This window comes from Hemitrygon akajei, unplaced genomic scaffold (assembly GCF_048418815.1).
Source record: "Hemitrygon akajei unplaced genomic scaffold, sHemAka1.3 Scf000076, whole genome shotgun sequence".
NCBI lineage: Eukaryota > Metazoa > Chordata > Chondrichthyes > Myliobatiformes > Dasyatidae > Hemitrygon > Hemitrygon akajei.
The window spans coordinates 788,186-802,931 of record NW_027331962.1 but is presented as its reverse complement, the minus strand read 5'-3'; the positions used below and the strand labels follow the sequence as shown (position 1 = coordinate 802,931).

The window sequence follows — 14,746 nt, the reverse complement described above, 5'->3', positions numbered from 1 at the left end:
CTCCAATCTTTGTATCATCAGCAAATTTGCTGATCCAATTTGCCACATTCTCATCCAGATTATTGAGATAGATGACAAATAACAATGGACCCAGCACTGATCCCCGTGGCACACCACTAGTCACTGGCCTCCACTCAGAGTAGCAATCCTCCACTACCACTCTCTGGCTTCTTCCATTGAGCCAATGTCTAATCCAATTTACTGCCTCTCCATGTATATCTAGCGACTGAATCTTCCTAACCAACCTCCCATGCGGGACCTTGCCAAAGGCCTTACTGAAGGCCATGTATACAACATCCACTGCCTTCCTTTCATCCACTTTCCTGGTAACTTCCTCGATAAACTCTTAATAGATTGGTTAAACATGATCTACCATGCACAAAGCCATACTGACTTTTTCTAATAAGTCCCTGTCTATCCAAATACCTGGAGATCCTATCTCTTAGTATTCCTTCCAATAATTTATGTACTACCGATGTCAAACTTACCGGCCTATAATTTCACGGCTTACTTTTTGAGCCTTTTTTAAACAACAGAACTACATGAGCTATCCTCCAATCCTCTGGCACCCGATCCGTGGATATCGACATAATATTTATGCCAGGGCCACTGCAATTTCAACATTGGTCTCCTTCAAGGTCCGAGGGAATACACTGTCAGGTCCTGGGGATTTAACTACTCTGATTTGCCTCAAGACAGCAAGCACCTCCTTCTCTTTAATCTGTATAAGTTCCATGATCTCCCTACTTGTTTCCATAGACTCCATTCTAGTTTCCTTAGTAAATACAGTTGCAAAATACCCATTTAATATCTCTCCAATTTCTTTTAGTTCCATACATAGCCGACCACTCTGATCTTCAAGAGGATCAATTATATCCGTTATTATCCTTTTGCTCTTAACATACTTGTAGAAGTTCTTAAAATTATCGTTCACCCTGACTGCCAAAGCAACCTCATGTCCTCTTTTAGCCCTCCTGATTTCTTTCTTAAGTATTTTCTTACTCTTTTTATACTCCTCAAGCATCTTATTTCCTCCCTGTTGCTATACATGTTATACATCTCTCTTCTTCTTTATCAGAGTTCCAATATCTCTCGATAGCCAAGGCTCCTTATTCTTATTCATTTTGCCTTTAACTCTCACAGGAACATACAAACTCTGCACTCTCAAAATTTCTCCTTTGAAGGTCTCCCACTTACCAATCACATCCTTGCCAGAGAACAACCTGTCCCAATCTACGAATTTATAGATCCCTTCTCATTTCTTCAAACGTGGACCTTTTCAGGTTTAGAAAGTCAACCCGAGGACCAGATCTATCTTTATCCATGATCAGGTTGAAACTAATGACGTTATGATCACTGGAACGAAAGTGTTCCCCTACACAGACTTCCGTCACCTGCCCTAACTCATTTCCTAATAGGAGATCTAATATTGCATTCTCCCTAGTTGGTACATCTATACATTGATTTAGAAAACTTTCCTGAACACATTTTACAAACTAAAAACCATCTGGACATTTAACAGTATGGGAGTCCCAATTAATATGTGGAAAATTAAAATCCTCTACAATCACAAATTTCTGTCTCCTGCAGTTGTTTGTTATCTCTCTGCAGATTTGCTCCTCCAATTCTCGCTGACTATTGGGTAGTCCATAATACAACCCTATTAATATGGTCATACCTTCCTGTTTCTCAGCTCCACCCATATGGCCTCAGTAGACAAGCCATCTAATCTGTCCTGCCGAAGCACTGCTGTAATATTTTCCCTGACTAGCAAAGCCACCACCCACCCTTCATCCCTCTGTCTCTATCACGTCTGAAACATCGGAACCCTGGAACACTGAGCTGCCAGTCCTGCCCCTCCTGTAGCCAAGTTTCAGTAATGGCTATGATGTCATAATTCCACGTGTCAATCCAGGCCCTCAGCTCATCTGCCTTTCCCACAATACTCCACGCTTTGAAATATACACACCTCAGAAGATTATTACCAACACACACAATCTTGCTATTTGTCACTTTGCATGAACTACCAACATCATTTATTTTTATCCCCGTTCCACTATCTACTCTGGCACTCTGGTTCCCATCTAGTTTAAACCCTCCCCAATAACACTAGCAAACCTCCCTGCAAGTATATTGGTCCCCTTATAGTTCAGGTGTAACCCGTCTCTCTTGCACAGGTCCCACCTGCCCCTGAAGAGGTCCCGATGTTCTAGAAATCTGAAACCCTGTCCCCTACACCATTTTCTCAGCCACGTGTTCATCTTCCAGAGCATCGCACTCTTACCCTCACTGGCACGTGGCACAGGCAGCAATCCGGAGATTACTACCCTCTATGTCCTGTTTGAGGTGTACAAGTTTGAGAGATAAGAGTTTGGGTCGACAGCCTGTATTTTGTTTGTTATTTTTTTTTACATATGACTGGTGTCTAATACCAGAGGGCATTTGGTTAAGGTTAGATGGGGTAAATTTACAGCAATTGTGGGTAGTTTTTTAACAGAGTTCTGGGTGGCTGGAATTTACTGTCTGAGTCAACATGGCTTTGTGAAGGGAAGGTTGTGCCTCACGAGGCTAATTGAGTTTTTTGAAGAGGTAACAAAAAGCAATTGATGAAGGTACGGTAGTAGATGTGGTCTACATGGATTTTAGCAAGGCATTTGACAAGGTCCCTCACGAGAGACTCATCCAGAAAATCATGAGACACAGGATAAGTGGAACCTTGGCTGTTTGAATAAATAATTGCCTTACAGGAGGAAAGCAGAGGGTAGTAGTGGAAGGAAAGTATTCTGCCTGGAGGTCGGTGACTAGTGGAGTGCCGCAGGGATCTGTCCTGGGACCCCTGCTATTTGTGATTCTTATAAATGACCTGGATGTAGAATGGGTGAGTAAATTTGTGGATGACGTGAAGATTGGAGGAGTTGTGGATGGAGCTGTAGGTTGTCGAAAGTCACAAGAGGATATAGACAGGGTGCAGATTTGGGCAGGAAAGTGGCAGATGGGGTTCAATCCGGATAAGTGTGAGGTGACGCATTTTGGAAGGACAAACCAGAATGCTGAGTACAAGTTTAATCATTGATTTCTTAAGAGTGTGGATGAACAGAGGGACCTTGGGGTTCAAATCCATACATCCCTTAAGGTCGCTGCACGGGTTGATAGGATAGTTAAGAAGGGCTATGGGATGCTAGGCTTCATTAATAGGGGGATTGAGTTCAAGTGTAGAGAGGCCAAGTTGCAAATCTACAAATCTCTGGTGAGACCGCACTTAGATTATTGTGTTCAGTTCCGGTCACCTCATTATAGGAAGGATGTGGAAGCTATGGAGAGGGTGCAGAGGAGATTTACCAGGATGTTGCCTGGTTTGGAGAACAAGTCATGTGAAGCAAGGTTAGGAGAGCTGGGACTTTTCTCTTTGGAGCGTAGAAGGATGAGAGGACACTTGATAGAGGTCTAAAAAATTATGAGATGCATAGATAGGCTGGATTGCTAGAACCTGTTTCCCAGGGCACCAATAGCAAACACTAGAGGGCATATGTACAAAGTTAAGGGAGGGAAGTTTAGCGGAGACATCAGGGGTAAGTTTTTTACAAAGGGTTGTGGGTGCCTGGAACAACTTGCCAGGGATGGTGGTGGTGGCTAAAACATTAAGGGTATTTAAGAACCTCTTGGACAGGCACATGGATGAAAGAAGAATAGAGGGTCACGGGGTAGTGTGGGTTTAGTACTCTTTTTAAAGGAATACATGGGTCGACACAACATCCGGGGCCGAAGAGCCTGTACTGTGCTGTAGTATTCTAGTGTCTAGAGTCTAGTGACTAAGGTCAGGTCGGAGGCAACTATGTTATAGATGCTCCTAGTTATACATGAATGTGCAGGAAATGCAAGGAAATGGTCAATAATATAATAAAGGAGACCAAAGTATATATTTTTTTCTTTCCCAGATATATAAAGAGTGAAAAAAGGGAGAGGGTCGATATCGGACCACTAGAAACTGCTAATGTAGTTGCAGTAACGTGTGAAAAGGAAATGCCAGACAAACTCTGTGCAAGTCACTGGCAGAATTCCAAAAGGTAAAGAACATCAGCAAACAGAATTGCGTGTAGTGCTATTACAAAGGAAAAGGGGCTTGGAAGATGAAAGATCTGAAGATAGAAACGTCACCTGGACGGGGTCATACAGTGTATCAGGAGCCTGCCTGGGGTGTGCGGGGATTCCCAGAGCGTTAGGACCTGGAATGAAGGCTTCAGCAGAAGCAACAGCTGGATTAATAGAAAAATATATTTTGTAGAATATTCAGGCTGCAAAGAGAGATTCGTTGAATTGTTACCTGAATCCAGAGATCAGCGAATGATTAATGACGAATTTTGATTCCCAGGTTTTGCCAAGTCACAGACTAACACTTGAGATGTGGTTTGAACTGTGCATTTCATCACTCACCTATCAGCTGAGAGGGTAATTCAGATAAACCTTGGCCAATGTTCATGTATTCCTGTGGATCAGGACCTGTTTAAATATTTAAAAAATCCATGGAAACAGAGCTAAAATAATTAAAATAACTAAAATGTTTATCTCAATGTGCCTTTGTGTTCAGTGCGTGGTTTTAACATACCGTGTTCCTGTATTTCCCTCAGTATTCTGTCCAACTTCGGTAACTCAGTCCTCCACATCAGAAAGGATTCCCACATCGCCCTCCGGGCCCGGGAGCCTTTGCCATTCACCAAACTGAGGAAGAGTCTGGAACTCTCTGCCCGGTTTCCCTTCTCTGTCAGCTCAGTGACTTTCTACAAAAGGAAACAATGGACTTATTGTGGAGCAGACAGACAGACATGGAGAATGTGCAGGAAAGTATCTGTTCATGGCCCCAGTAGCTTCAGAACAGATGCAGTCACTGGGCTGTTGCCTCATCCTCTCTGGGTTCAGTCATTAACAGAGAAACAGTAACTGAAGGAAATTCTAAATCAATATTGTGTAAGAATAAGGATTTACTGACACCCTGCAGTAGATGCAATGTGATTAATTTCCTCGATCTGTCAATGTGCAGCATTACATCAACAAGATGTGACAACAAGAACGGAAGAGGGGGAGAGAGAGAGAGCAAAAACAAATGGATGGCGGGCATCACTGAATCGTGGCTGACAAAAGTTTATAGTTGGGTGCTTAAATCCAAGGATAAATATTGAATCGAAAGGATACGCAGGTAGGTGAAAGTGTTGGGTCGAAACTGCTGTCATTAAAAATGAAAAGTCCTGAGAAAGAGGTGATGTCGGATTAGACGATGTGGTAAAATGACCCTGATGGAAATTATATACAGGCGTGCTAACAGTAGCCAGGATGTGGGCTACAAATTACAACGGGGGAGAGGAGAGGCATGGAAAAAGGTCAATGCTAAAATTGTCACGGGGAGTTTCAATATGCAGGTAGTTTGGAAAATCAGGTCGGTGCTGAATCCCAAGTGAGGGAATTTATAGAATGCCTATGAGATGGCTTTTGAGAGAAGCCTATGGTTGAGCCCACTATAGGAAAGGCGGATCTGGATTCTGTGTTGTGTATTGCACCAGATTTGATTAGGGAGCTTCAGCTAAATAAACCCTTAAGAGGCAGTGATCATAGAATAGCAACATTCAGCCAGCAGGTTGAAAGGGAGAAAGTAAAGTTAGAGGTATCAGTGCTACAGTAGAATAAAGGAATTACCTCGACATGAGAGAGGAGCTGGGCAAAAATAAATTCGAAAATGACACTAACAGGGACAATGGCAGAACAGGAAAGGCTGAAGTTTCTCGGAGCAATGCAGAAGGTGAAGGACAAATGATCACAAAGATGAAGAATTATTCTAAAGGGAGAATGATCAACTGTGGCTGACGAGGTAGTCAAAGCAGCACAAAAGCAAAGGAGAGGGCACAGAGTATTACAAAATATAGTAGAAAGCTGGAGGACTGGGATGTTTCTACAAATCAACAGAAGGCAATTCAAAAACCGTAAATAGAGAAAATATGAAATAGGAAGGTGGGCTAGAGAATGATGTAAAATAGCTTACCAAAACGTCCGTCTGATATATGAAGATTGAAAGAGAGGAGAGTGGATATTGGACCACTGGAAAATGACAGTGGAGAGGTACTGTCAGGGGACAAGGAAATGCCGGAAGGTATTGGTCGGCATTTTGCGTCAGTCCTCACTGTAAAAACACTAGAACGTGCCAGATATTTGAGGATGTCAGGTGGCAGAAGTGAGTCTGTTTGCAATTATTGCGGAGAAGGCACTTGGTAAGCTGAAAGTTCTGAAGATATATGAGTCCAGATCAACTCACCCGATTGCTTCTGAAAGAGGAGGCTGAAGAGATTGTGGAGACATTAGTAATGATCACTCAAGAATCAGTAGATTTTGGAATGGTTCCGGAGGACTGATCATTTTAAACTGTAGGCCAGTTAGTCTGATCAGCGTTTGGGAAGATGTCAGCAGTCGATAATTGAGGATAAGGTTTCGGGGTATTTGGACGCACATGATAAGAAAAAGGCCAACATCCATGGAAGGAAATCTTGCCTGACAGAACTGTTGGAATTTTTTGAGAGAACAGCATGCTGGGTCGACAACAGAGAGTCAGTGCAAGTTGTTTACTTGGACTTCCCGAGGACATTTGACCAGGTGTCCCACATGACGCCGTTTAACAAGGGCCGAAAGTAGGACAAGAAAGACACTGGCATGGATAGAAGATCCAAGATTTTCTCCAGACAGATTTGTCTGACTGCCAGGAAGCACAGAGTGGGAACAAATAGGGCTTTCTCTGGTCGAATGTTGGTGACCAGTGGTGTTATGCAGTGGTTGGTTTTGGGACAGTTTCTTTTTCCGTTATGTCAATGATTTGTAGGCTTTATGGCCATTACTGTGGGCGTTACGAAGATATGGGGAGGGAGGGTAAGTGTTGAGGAAGCAGGGATTTCGCGGTAGGACATGGACCTATGAAAAAATGGACACATCAGTGGCAATTGGAATGTAGTATAGTGAGGTACATGGCCATATACTTTAGCAGAAATAATGAAGTCGTAGACTATTTTTGAATCTGGGAGAAAATTCAGAAATCGGAGTTGTAAAGAGTCTCTGGAGACCTGGTGCAGGATTCCGTGCAGTTTGAGTCGGTGTTCGGAAAGGCAAATACAAAGCTAGCAATCATTTCGAGAGGATCAGAATATAAGAACAAGCACTGGCCAGACCACACTTGCATATTTTGATCTCCTGATCAAAGAAAATATGTGATGGCGTTGTGAAAAATCCAGAGAGGAATCTAAACGAACAGAACCAGTGATGTTAAACCAGATTTTGATGGGAATGGATCCTGGATGCACCTGTACTGGCTGGAGTGTGGAAGGATGAGGGGGAATCTAATTGTAACCTGTGGAATATCGAAAGACATTGAGAGGACGTGGAGATGATGTTTCTAAGTGGGGGAGTCTAGAACCAGACGGAACAGCCTCAGATTAGAGGGACGTCCATTTAGAACAGAAATGAGCAGATTATTTAGCAGAGGAGTAACGAATCTGCAGAATCCATTGGAACTGACAGCTGTGGAGACCAGGTCATTGGGTATATTTAAAACAGAGGTTGGTATGTTCTTGACTAGTCTGGTCAGCAAAGTTCACTGGGCGAAGGCAGGAGAATGGGGTTGAGAGGGATAGTAAATCACCCATGATGTAATGGCGGAGCAGAATCGATGGGCCTAATGGCCAATTGTGCTCTGATGCCTTATGGTCTTATGATGTGTAAAGACAAAAGAAGATTAAGAAATGTCAGTGCGGCTATCTTATAATGGAGATGGTTACTGCCTGGCACTCATACCGTAAAATGGTGATCACTTCCTGAATGCAGGCATGGGCTTCCTGATTAACTGATGAATTATGAATTAAACATTGAATAGTCTTCAAGCAACATACACCTATGATGGAATTAAGGTAACTGAATATGGATGGGCTTAGGACATCGCTCTGAGAAATAAGAGAGGCAGGGTTTAAGGGTCAGGCAGCGTTTAAGGGTCGGCACAACATTGTGGGCCGAAGGGCCTGTACTGTGCTGTACTGTTCTCTGTTCTATGTTCTGTGTCCCGGATTTGAATGATTGATCTCCTGGAACAGTTACCAGTAGGAAATTGGAATGCTTTTCCATAACATGAATAATGGACAACAATTATGGAATAAATCAGCATCATTCCCTGATGGCCCACTGCACTGTGAAATAATCCCTCAGTTTCACTGCTACCAGGTCTGAGGAGTTACAGTTGTGAAAGAAATTTAACCAGTAAAGCAGACGTCTCCAGATGATGAATTTATAGATCAGCATCATATTGGCAGATTACCTCTTGCCTTTGGATAATGCCTGTGTGATTCATTACAGACAGTGCCAATGAATCCCAACGAGAACAGAGTTACTCACGGGTGTAACACACTTGATTTTCTAATACCACTCATGGCTGAATAGGTCAGATCTAGGACAAGACAATCACTGTTTGTGAGCTCCAAGGAGAGTGACCTGAAATGGTGTGTCCCTGTCTCTCATTAGTCAGATATTCAGCAAGTTAGCAGTTGTTTTTTTTGTTTGCCCCTTCCCTTTCAGGAAATCCTATTGATCTTCTTCCCTTTCAGGACAACCTGTTGATTTTTTGGGATCATGAGATATCAGCTAGTCACCAGATTTATTTTATGTTTTGTACTTTCTTCTGCCCTTTTAGATCAAACTATTGATGTTTGTGGTCATAAGACATCAGCTTTGTGCGTGATCTTTCACATCTAATCAGTCTCAGAGCTTTTCGAGGAAGTTACCAGGAAGGTTGATGAAGGCAAGGTTGTGGATATTGTCTACATGGACTTCAGCACGGTATTTGACAACGGTCCCGTATAGGAGGTCGGTCTAGAAGATTCAGTTGCTTAGCATTCAATATAAAGTAGTAAACTGGATTAGACACTAACTTTTTGGAAATAATCCGGAGTGTCACTATAGACTGTTGCATTTTTGTTTGGCTCCTGTATCTCATGCAGTGTCACGGGGATCGGTGCTGTGCCTGTTGTTGTTTGTCATCTATATCAATGATCTGGATGAAACTACGGTTAACAGCATCAGCAAATTTGCTGATGACTCCAACATTGGGAAGGAGCAGTTGACAAAGAGGTAGATTACAAGAGCTTGCAGTGAGGTCTGGACCAACCGGAGAATGGGTTTAAAAGAGGCCGATGCAATTTAATGCAGACAGTTGCAAGATGTTGCACTTTGGATGGACCAATCAGGGTAGATCTTCCACAGCGACCAGTAGAACAAAGTGATCTGGGAATACAGGTACATAAGCCATTGAAAGTGGCAGCAAATGTTGATAGGCTCTGAAAGTAAGTTTCTTAGCGCATTATCCTTGGTAATTGAAAATATCGTGTACGATATGATGTTGTATAAGACGTTGGAGAGGCCTAATTTGGATATTATGTGCAGTTCTGCACACCTACCCGCAGGACAGATGGAAATAAGTTTGAAAGAGTACAGAAAAAAAAAACATTACAAGGATGTTACCTGGACTGGAAGACCTAAGTTATAAGAAAAGAGTGAACTGATTAGGACTTTATTCATTGGAACATGAAAGATTGAGCGGAGATTTGATAGAAGTGTACACAATTACATTGGGATATAGATAGGATAAATGCAAGCAGGCATTTTGTTCTGAGGTAAAGAGGTACGACAACAAGAGGTTATCACCAAAGGGTGGAAGGTGAAAAGTTCAAAGGGTACAAAGGTGAAACCGGTTTACTCAGAGGGTGGTGAGAGTGCGAAACTAGCTAGCAGGGCAAGTAGTGCAAGTGGTTAAGAGAATTCTGAATAGATGCATGCGTAATGAGCGTATAGAGCGCCATGGCCCGGTGCAGGTCAATGGGAATAAGTAGATTCTGTAGTCTGGCATGGAATAGATGGGCCAAAAGGCCTGTTTCTGTCCTGTACTTTGCTGTGACTATGGCAAGTCAGCCACACATTGTTTGGGAACTCACGGAACCAAGACAAGCTGTGGTTAGCTGGTTTCCCTCCCTCAGGTACCGCAGTGAAACCGGTTGGCCCAATTGACAGTTTAATGCTCATCCTGGATTAATGAGCTACCCGACGGTTCAGCCAAGATTTGAAATTAGTTTCAGACCGAATGCCTTTTGGAAGTCCAGATATGCAGCCACTGCTCTTACTTCACACTGATAAATACAGCAGGTGATACAAGAAAAGGTGATGCTAAACCTGCAGTTCCCAGTGCTCCCCACCTTAAAAACTGAAACCAGATCTGCGAGAGACAAGTCAGAGATCAAAGTCTCCATTCCCAAGTCGATCTCCTAAAACGTGCAGGAGATTAATGTTCATCACTATTCCCTCTGATACCAGCAGATCCGTGACAATACACAAACTGCACTCACCTCATTTTCTTCTCTACTGAAATGTCCCTCCTTTGTCAACATCCAACCCAGTCTCTCAACCTTTTCTTCAATTGCTTGTTTGAGTCTGTCCCTGTAGAACTTTGTCAGTTGGTACAGTCGATATTCCTCCCCCTGTGCCAGGAGGTTGGAGATTGTAAACTCTGGCTCTGTGAATATAAAAAGGAAAATGTTGGCTTGAACCCAGATATCCCTCGTCTCCACCGCTCTCACTCAACTCAACAAAAAACCGTGTCTTGAACCTGCCTACAGATACAAAACTGGATTAATTCTCCATCTCCAACACCATCACACTGAGCACGGAGTCCCCCTACGGCTGTGTGCACAGACCACTGCTGTTCACTCTGTTGACCCACGACTGTGCTGCAACACACAGCAAGAACGACGAGTCAGCTTACAGAGAGGAGGTGCAGCAGCTAATGGACTGGTGCAGAGCCAACAACCTATCTCTGAATGTGATCAAAACAAAAGCGATGGTTGTTGACTTCAGGAGGGCACGGATTGACCACTCCCCACTGAAGATCGACGGCTCCTCGGTAGAGATCGTTAAGAGCAACAAATTTCTTGGTGTTCATCCAGCGGAGAATCTAACCTGGTCCCTCAACACCAGCTCCATAACAAAGAAAGCCCAGCAGCGTCTCTACTTTCTGCGAAGGCTGAGGAAAGTCCATCTCCCGCCCCCCATCCTCATCACTTTCTACAGGGGTTGTATTGAGAGCATCCTGAGCAGCTTCACCACTGTCTGGTTCGGAAATTGCACCATCTCAGATCGCAAGACCCTGCAGCGTATAGTGAGGTCAGCTGAGAAGACCATCGGGGTCTCTTTTCCCGCCATCACGGACATTTACACCGCACGCTGCATCCGTAAAGCCAGCAGCATTATAAAGGATCCATGCACCCCTCATACAATCTCTTCTCCCTCCTTCCATCTGGGAAAATGCACCGAAGCATTCAGGATCTCACCGACAGACTATGTAACAGTTTCTTCCCCCAAGCTATCAGACTCCTCAATACCCAGAACCTGGCATGGCACCTTACTGCCCGATTGTCACGTATATTATTTATTGTAATGTCTGCACTGTTTTGTGCACTTAATGCAGTCCTAGATAGGTGTGTAGTTTAGTGTAGTTATTGTGTGGGTTTTTTTCTGATCGTCTGTTTTTTTTTACGCAGTTCAGTCTAGTTTTTGTAATGTGTCATGTAACACCATGGTCCTGAAAAACGACTCATTTTTACTATGTACTGTATCAGCAGTTATGATCGAAATGGCAATAAAAAAGTGACTTGACTTGACTTGAATCTAACACTTGTCTTAAAGCCTACCCAACAATGTTCTAGGCATTACGTAATAGAAGGACCACATTTAATATAAACCAGTCCATTTCCCATCCGACCCACTCACCTATTTCAATTTTGAATGGGCATATATTTTGGGATTGTTGGTAATATTCGCTTCCCGGAGATACTCTCTCCATCCTGGCGAATACATTTCCCCTGATACACATCCCGGAAACACTCTCCTCATCTGGACAGCTGCATTTCCTCCAATTCACATCCTGGAAATCCTCAGAGCAGGTAGTACATTTCCTGTAGTGGGGTAACGGCTGCCCAATGCACCACATGTACCACACCCACACATTTTCCCTCTCCTCTGTCCAACACTCCAACAAGGCCTCACCTTTACCCTCCACCCTGCCGCATTCTGTGAGCACATCACCCTCATATTTCACTCACCCGCTCCTTCTTGGGGACTTGACAGTTCTGTGTTCAATGAGCTTCCGAGCTGACAGGGAGTCGCCTCACTTGTGCCGGTTCCAGGATCCTGATCGGTGTCTCTGACGTCACTGTCTCTGGGCTGACAGTCAGTCGCCTCACTTGTGCCGGTTCCAGGATCCTGATCGGTGTCTCTGACGTCACTGTCTCTGGGCTGACAGACAGTCACCTCACTTGTGCCGGTTCCAGGGTCCGGATCGGTGTCTCTGACGTCACTGTCTCTGGGCTGACAGACAGTCACCTCACTTATGCCGGTTCCAGGGTCCTGATCGGTGTCTCTGACGTCACTGTCTCTGGGCTGACAGACAGTCGCCTCACTTGTGCCGGTTCCAGAGTCCTGATCGGTGTCTCTGACGTCACCGTCTCTGGGCTGACAGACAGTCGCCCCACTTGTGCCGGTTACAGGGTCCTGATTCGTGTCTCTGACGCCACAGTCTCTGGGCTGACAGACAGTCACCTCACTTGTGCCGGTTACAGGGTCCGGATCCGTGTCTCTGACGCCACTGTCTCTGGGCTGACAGACAGTAACCTCACTTGTGCCGGTTCCAGGGTCCTGATCGGTGTCTCTGACGTCACTGTCTCTGGGCTGACAGTCAGTCGCCTCACTTGTGCCGGTTCCAGGGTCCTGATCGGTGTCTCTGACGTCACTGTCTCTGAGCTGACAGACAGTCGCCTCCCTTGTGCCGGTTCCGGGGTCCTGATCGGTGTCTCTGACGTCACTGTCTCTGGTCTGACAGACAGTCGCCTCACATGTGCCGGTTCCAGGGTCCTGATCGGTGTCTCTGACGTCACTGTCTCTGGTCTGACAAACAGTCGCCTCACATGTGCCGGTTCCAGGGTCCTGATCGGTGTCTCTGACGTCACTGTCTCTGGGCTGACAGACAGTCGCCCCCCTTGTGCCGGTTCCAGGGTCCTGATCGGTGTCTCTGACGTCACTGTCTCTGGGCTGACAGACAGTAACCTCACTTGTGTCGGGTCCAGTGTCCTGATCGGTGTCTCTGACGTCACTGTCTCTGGGCTGACAGGCAGTCGCCTCACTTGTGCTGGTTCCAGGGTCCTGATCGGTGTCTCTGACGTCACTGTCTCTGGGCTGACAGACAGTCGCCTCACATGTGCCGGTTCCAGGGTCCTGATCGGTGTCTCTGACGTCACTGTCTCTGGGCTGACAGACAGTCGCCTCACATGTGCCGGTTCCAGGGTCCTGATCGGTGTCTCTGACGTCACTGTCTCGGGGCTGACAGACAGTCGCCTCACTTGTGCCGGTTCCAGGGTCCTGATCGGTGTCTCTGACGTCACTGTCTCGGGGCTGACAGACAGTCGCCTCACTTGTGCCGGTTCCAGGGTCCTGATCGGTGTCTCTGACGTCACTGTCTCTAGGTTGACAGACAGTAGCCTCACTTGGGCCGGTTCCAGGGTCCTGATCGGTGTCTCTGACGTCACTGCCTCTAGGCTGACAGACAGTAGCCTCACTTGTGCTGGTTCCAGGGTCCTGATCGGTGTCTGTGACGTCACTGTCTCTGGACTGACAGACAGTCGCCTCACTTGTTCCAGTTTCAGGGTCCTGATCGGTGTCTGTGACGTCACTGTCTCTGGACTGACAGACAGTCGCCTCACTTGTTCCAGTTTCAGGGTCCTGATCGGTGTCTCTGACGTCACTGTCTCTGGGCTGACAGTCAGTCGCCTCACTTGTGCCGGTTCCAGGGTCCTGATCGGTGTCTCTGACGTCACTGTCTCTGGGCTGACAGTCAGTCGCCTCACTTGTGCCGGTTCCAGGTTCCTGATCGGTGTCCCTGACGTCACTGGCTCTGGGCTGACAGACAGTCGCCTCACTTGTGCCGGTTCCAGGGTCCGGATCGGTGTCTCTGACGTCACTATCTCTGGGCTGACAGACAGTCGCTTCACTTGTGCTGGTTCCAGGTTCCTGATCGGTGTCTCTGACGTTACCGTCTCTGGGCTGAATTTGCTTCGCCTCTCTTGTGCCGGTTCCAGGGTCCTGATCGGTGTCTCTGACGTCGCTGTCTCTGGGCTGACAGACAGTCGCCTCCCTTGTGCCGTTTCTAGGGTCCTGATCGGGGTCTCTGACGTCACGGTCTCTGGGCTGAATTTGCTTCTCCTCCTCTGCGGCCGGTCCGCATTCAATTGGGACATCGCTCTCAATCTGACCCTGCTTTGTTACCTTGCTCCCCGTGTCCAGATCATCTTCCCTCGAAGAACCGCCTGGTAAAATCCTCTTCAATGATTTCCATACTTGTTTCAATTTCCCACCTGAAATAAATAATGAATTGCACGTTATACAAGTATGATTTAGAGATGAGCAAAACTGATTCAGATTGCAATGGAGCCGAGACTCTGGCTGACCAGATTTGGAGTGGAACTGTGCTGGTTAATTTGAACCGTCCATCCTGTCAGGTGACCATCCCGATAAGCCGGTGACCGGACACATTTACTCCCAGTAAAATAGCACGATAAGCACAGTAATACTAATCACAGCAGTTGAACGCACGGATGACCACGGGATCATAATGCACCGGTGTCCGGTGATA

The 14,746-nt window shown here is 45.7% G+C and overlaps 1 protein-coding gene across 1 annotated transcript in view; it reads right to left on the bottom strand.

The window, feature by feature from the left end:
• The window catches only part of LOC140722380 (uncharacterized), a 48,157-nt gene that overhangs the window by 12,015 nt on the left and 21,396 nt on the right, over nucleotides 1-14,746 (bottom strand). Inside the window, exons 5-9 of the mRNA XM_073037133.1 lie at nucleotides 12,445-14,468; nucleotides 12,165-12,285; nucleotides 10,413-10,579; nucleotides 4,604-4,775; nucleotides 4,432-4,497 (exon numbers count right to left, since the gene is read on the bottom strand). Of these exons, the coding sequence (XP_072893234.1) occupies nucleotides 4,432-4,497; nucleotides 4,604-4,775; nucleotides 10,413-10,579; nucleotides 12,165-12,285; nucleotides 12,445-14,468 (2,550 nt within the window). The remainder of the gene's footprint in view (nucleotides 1-4,431; nucleotides 4,498-4,603; nucleotides 4,776-10,412; nucleotides 10,580-12,164; nucleotides 12,286-12,444; nucleotides 14,469-14,746) is intronic.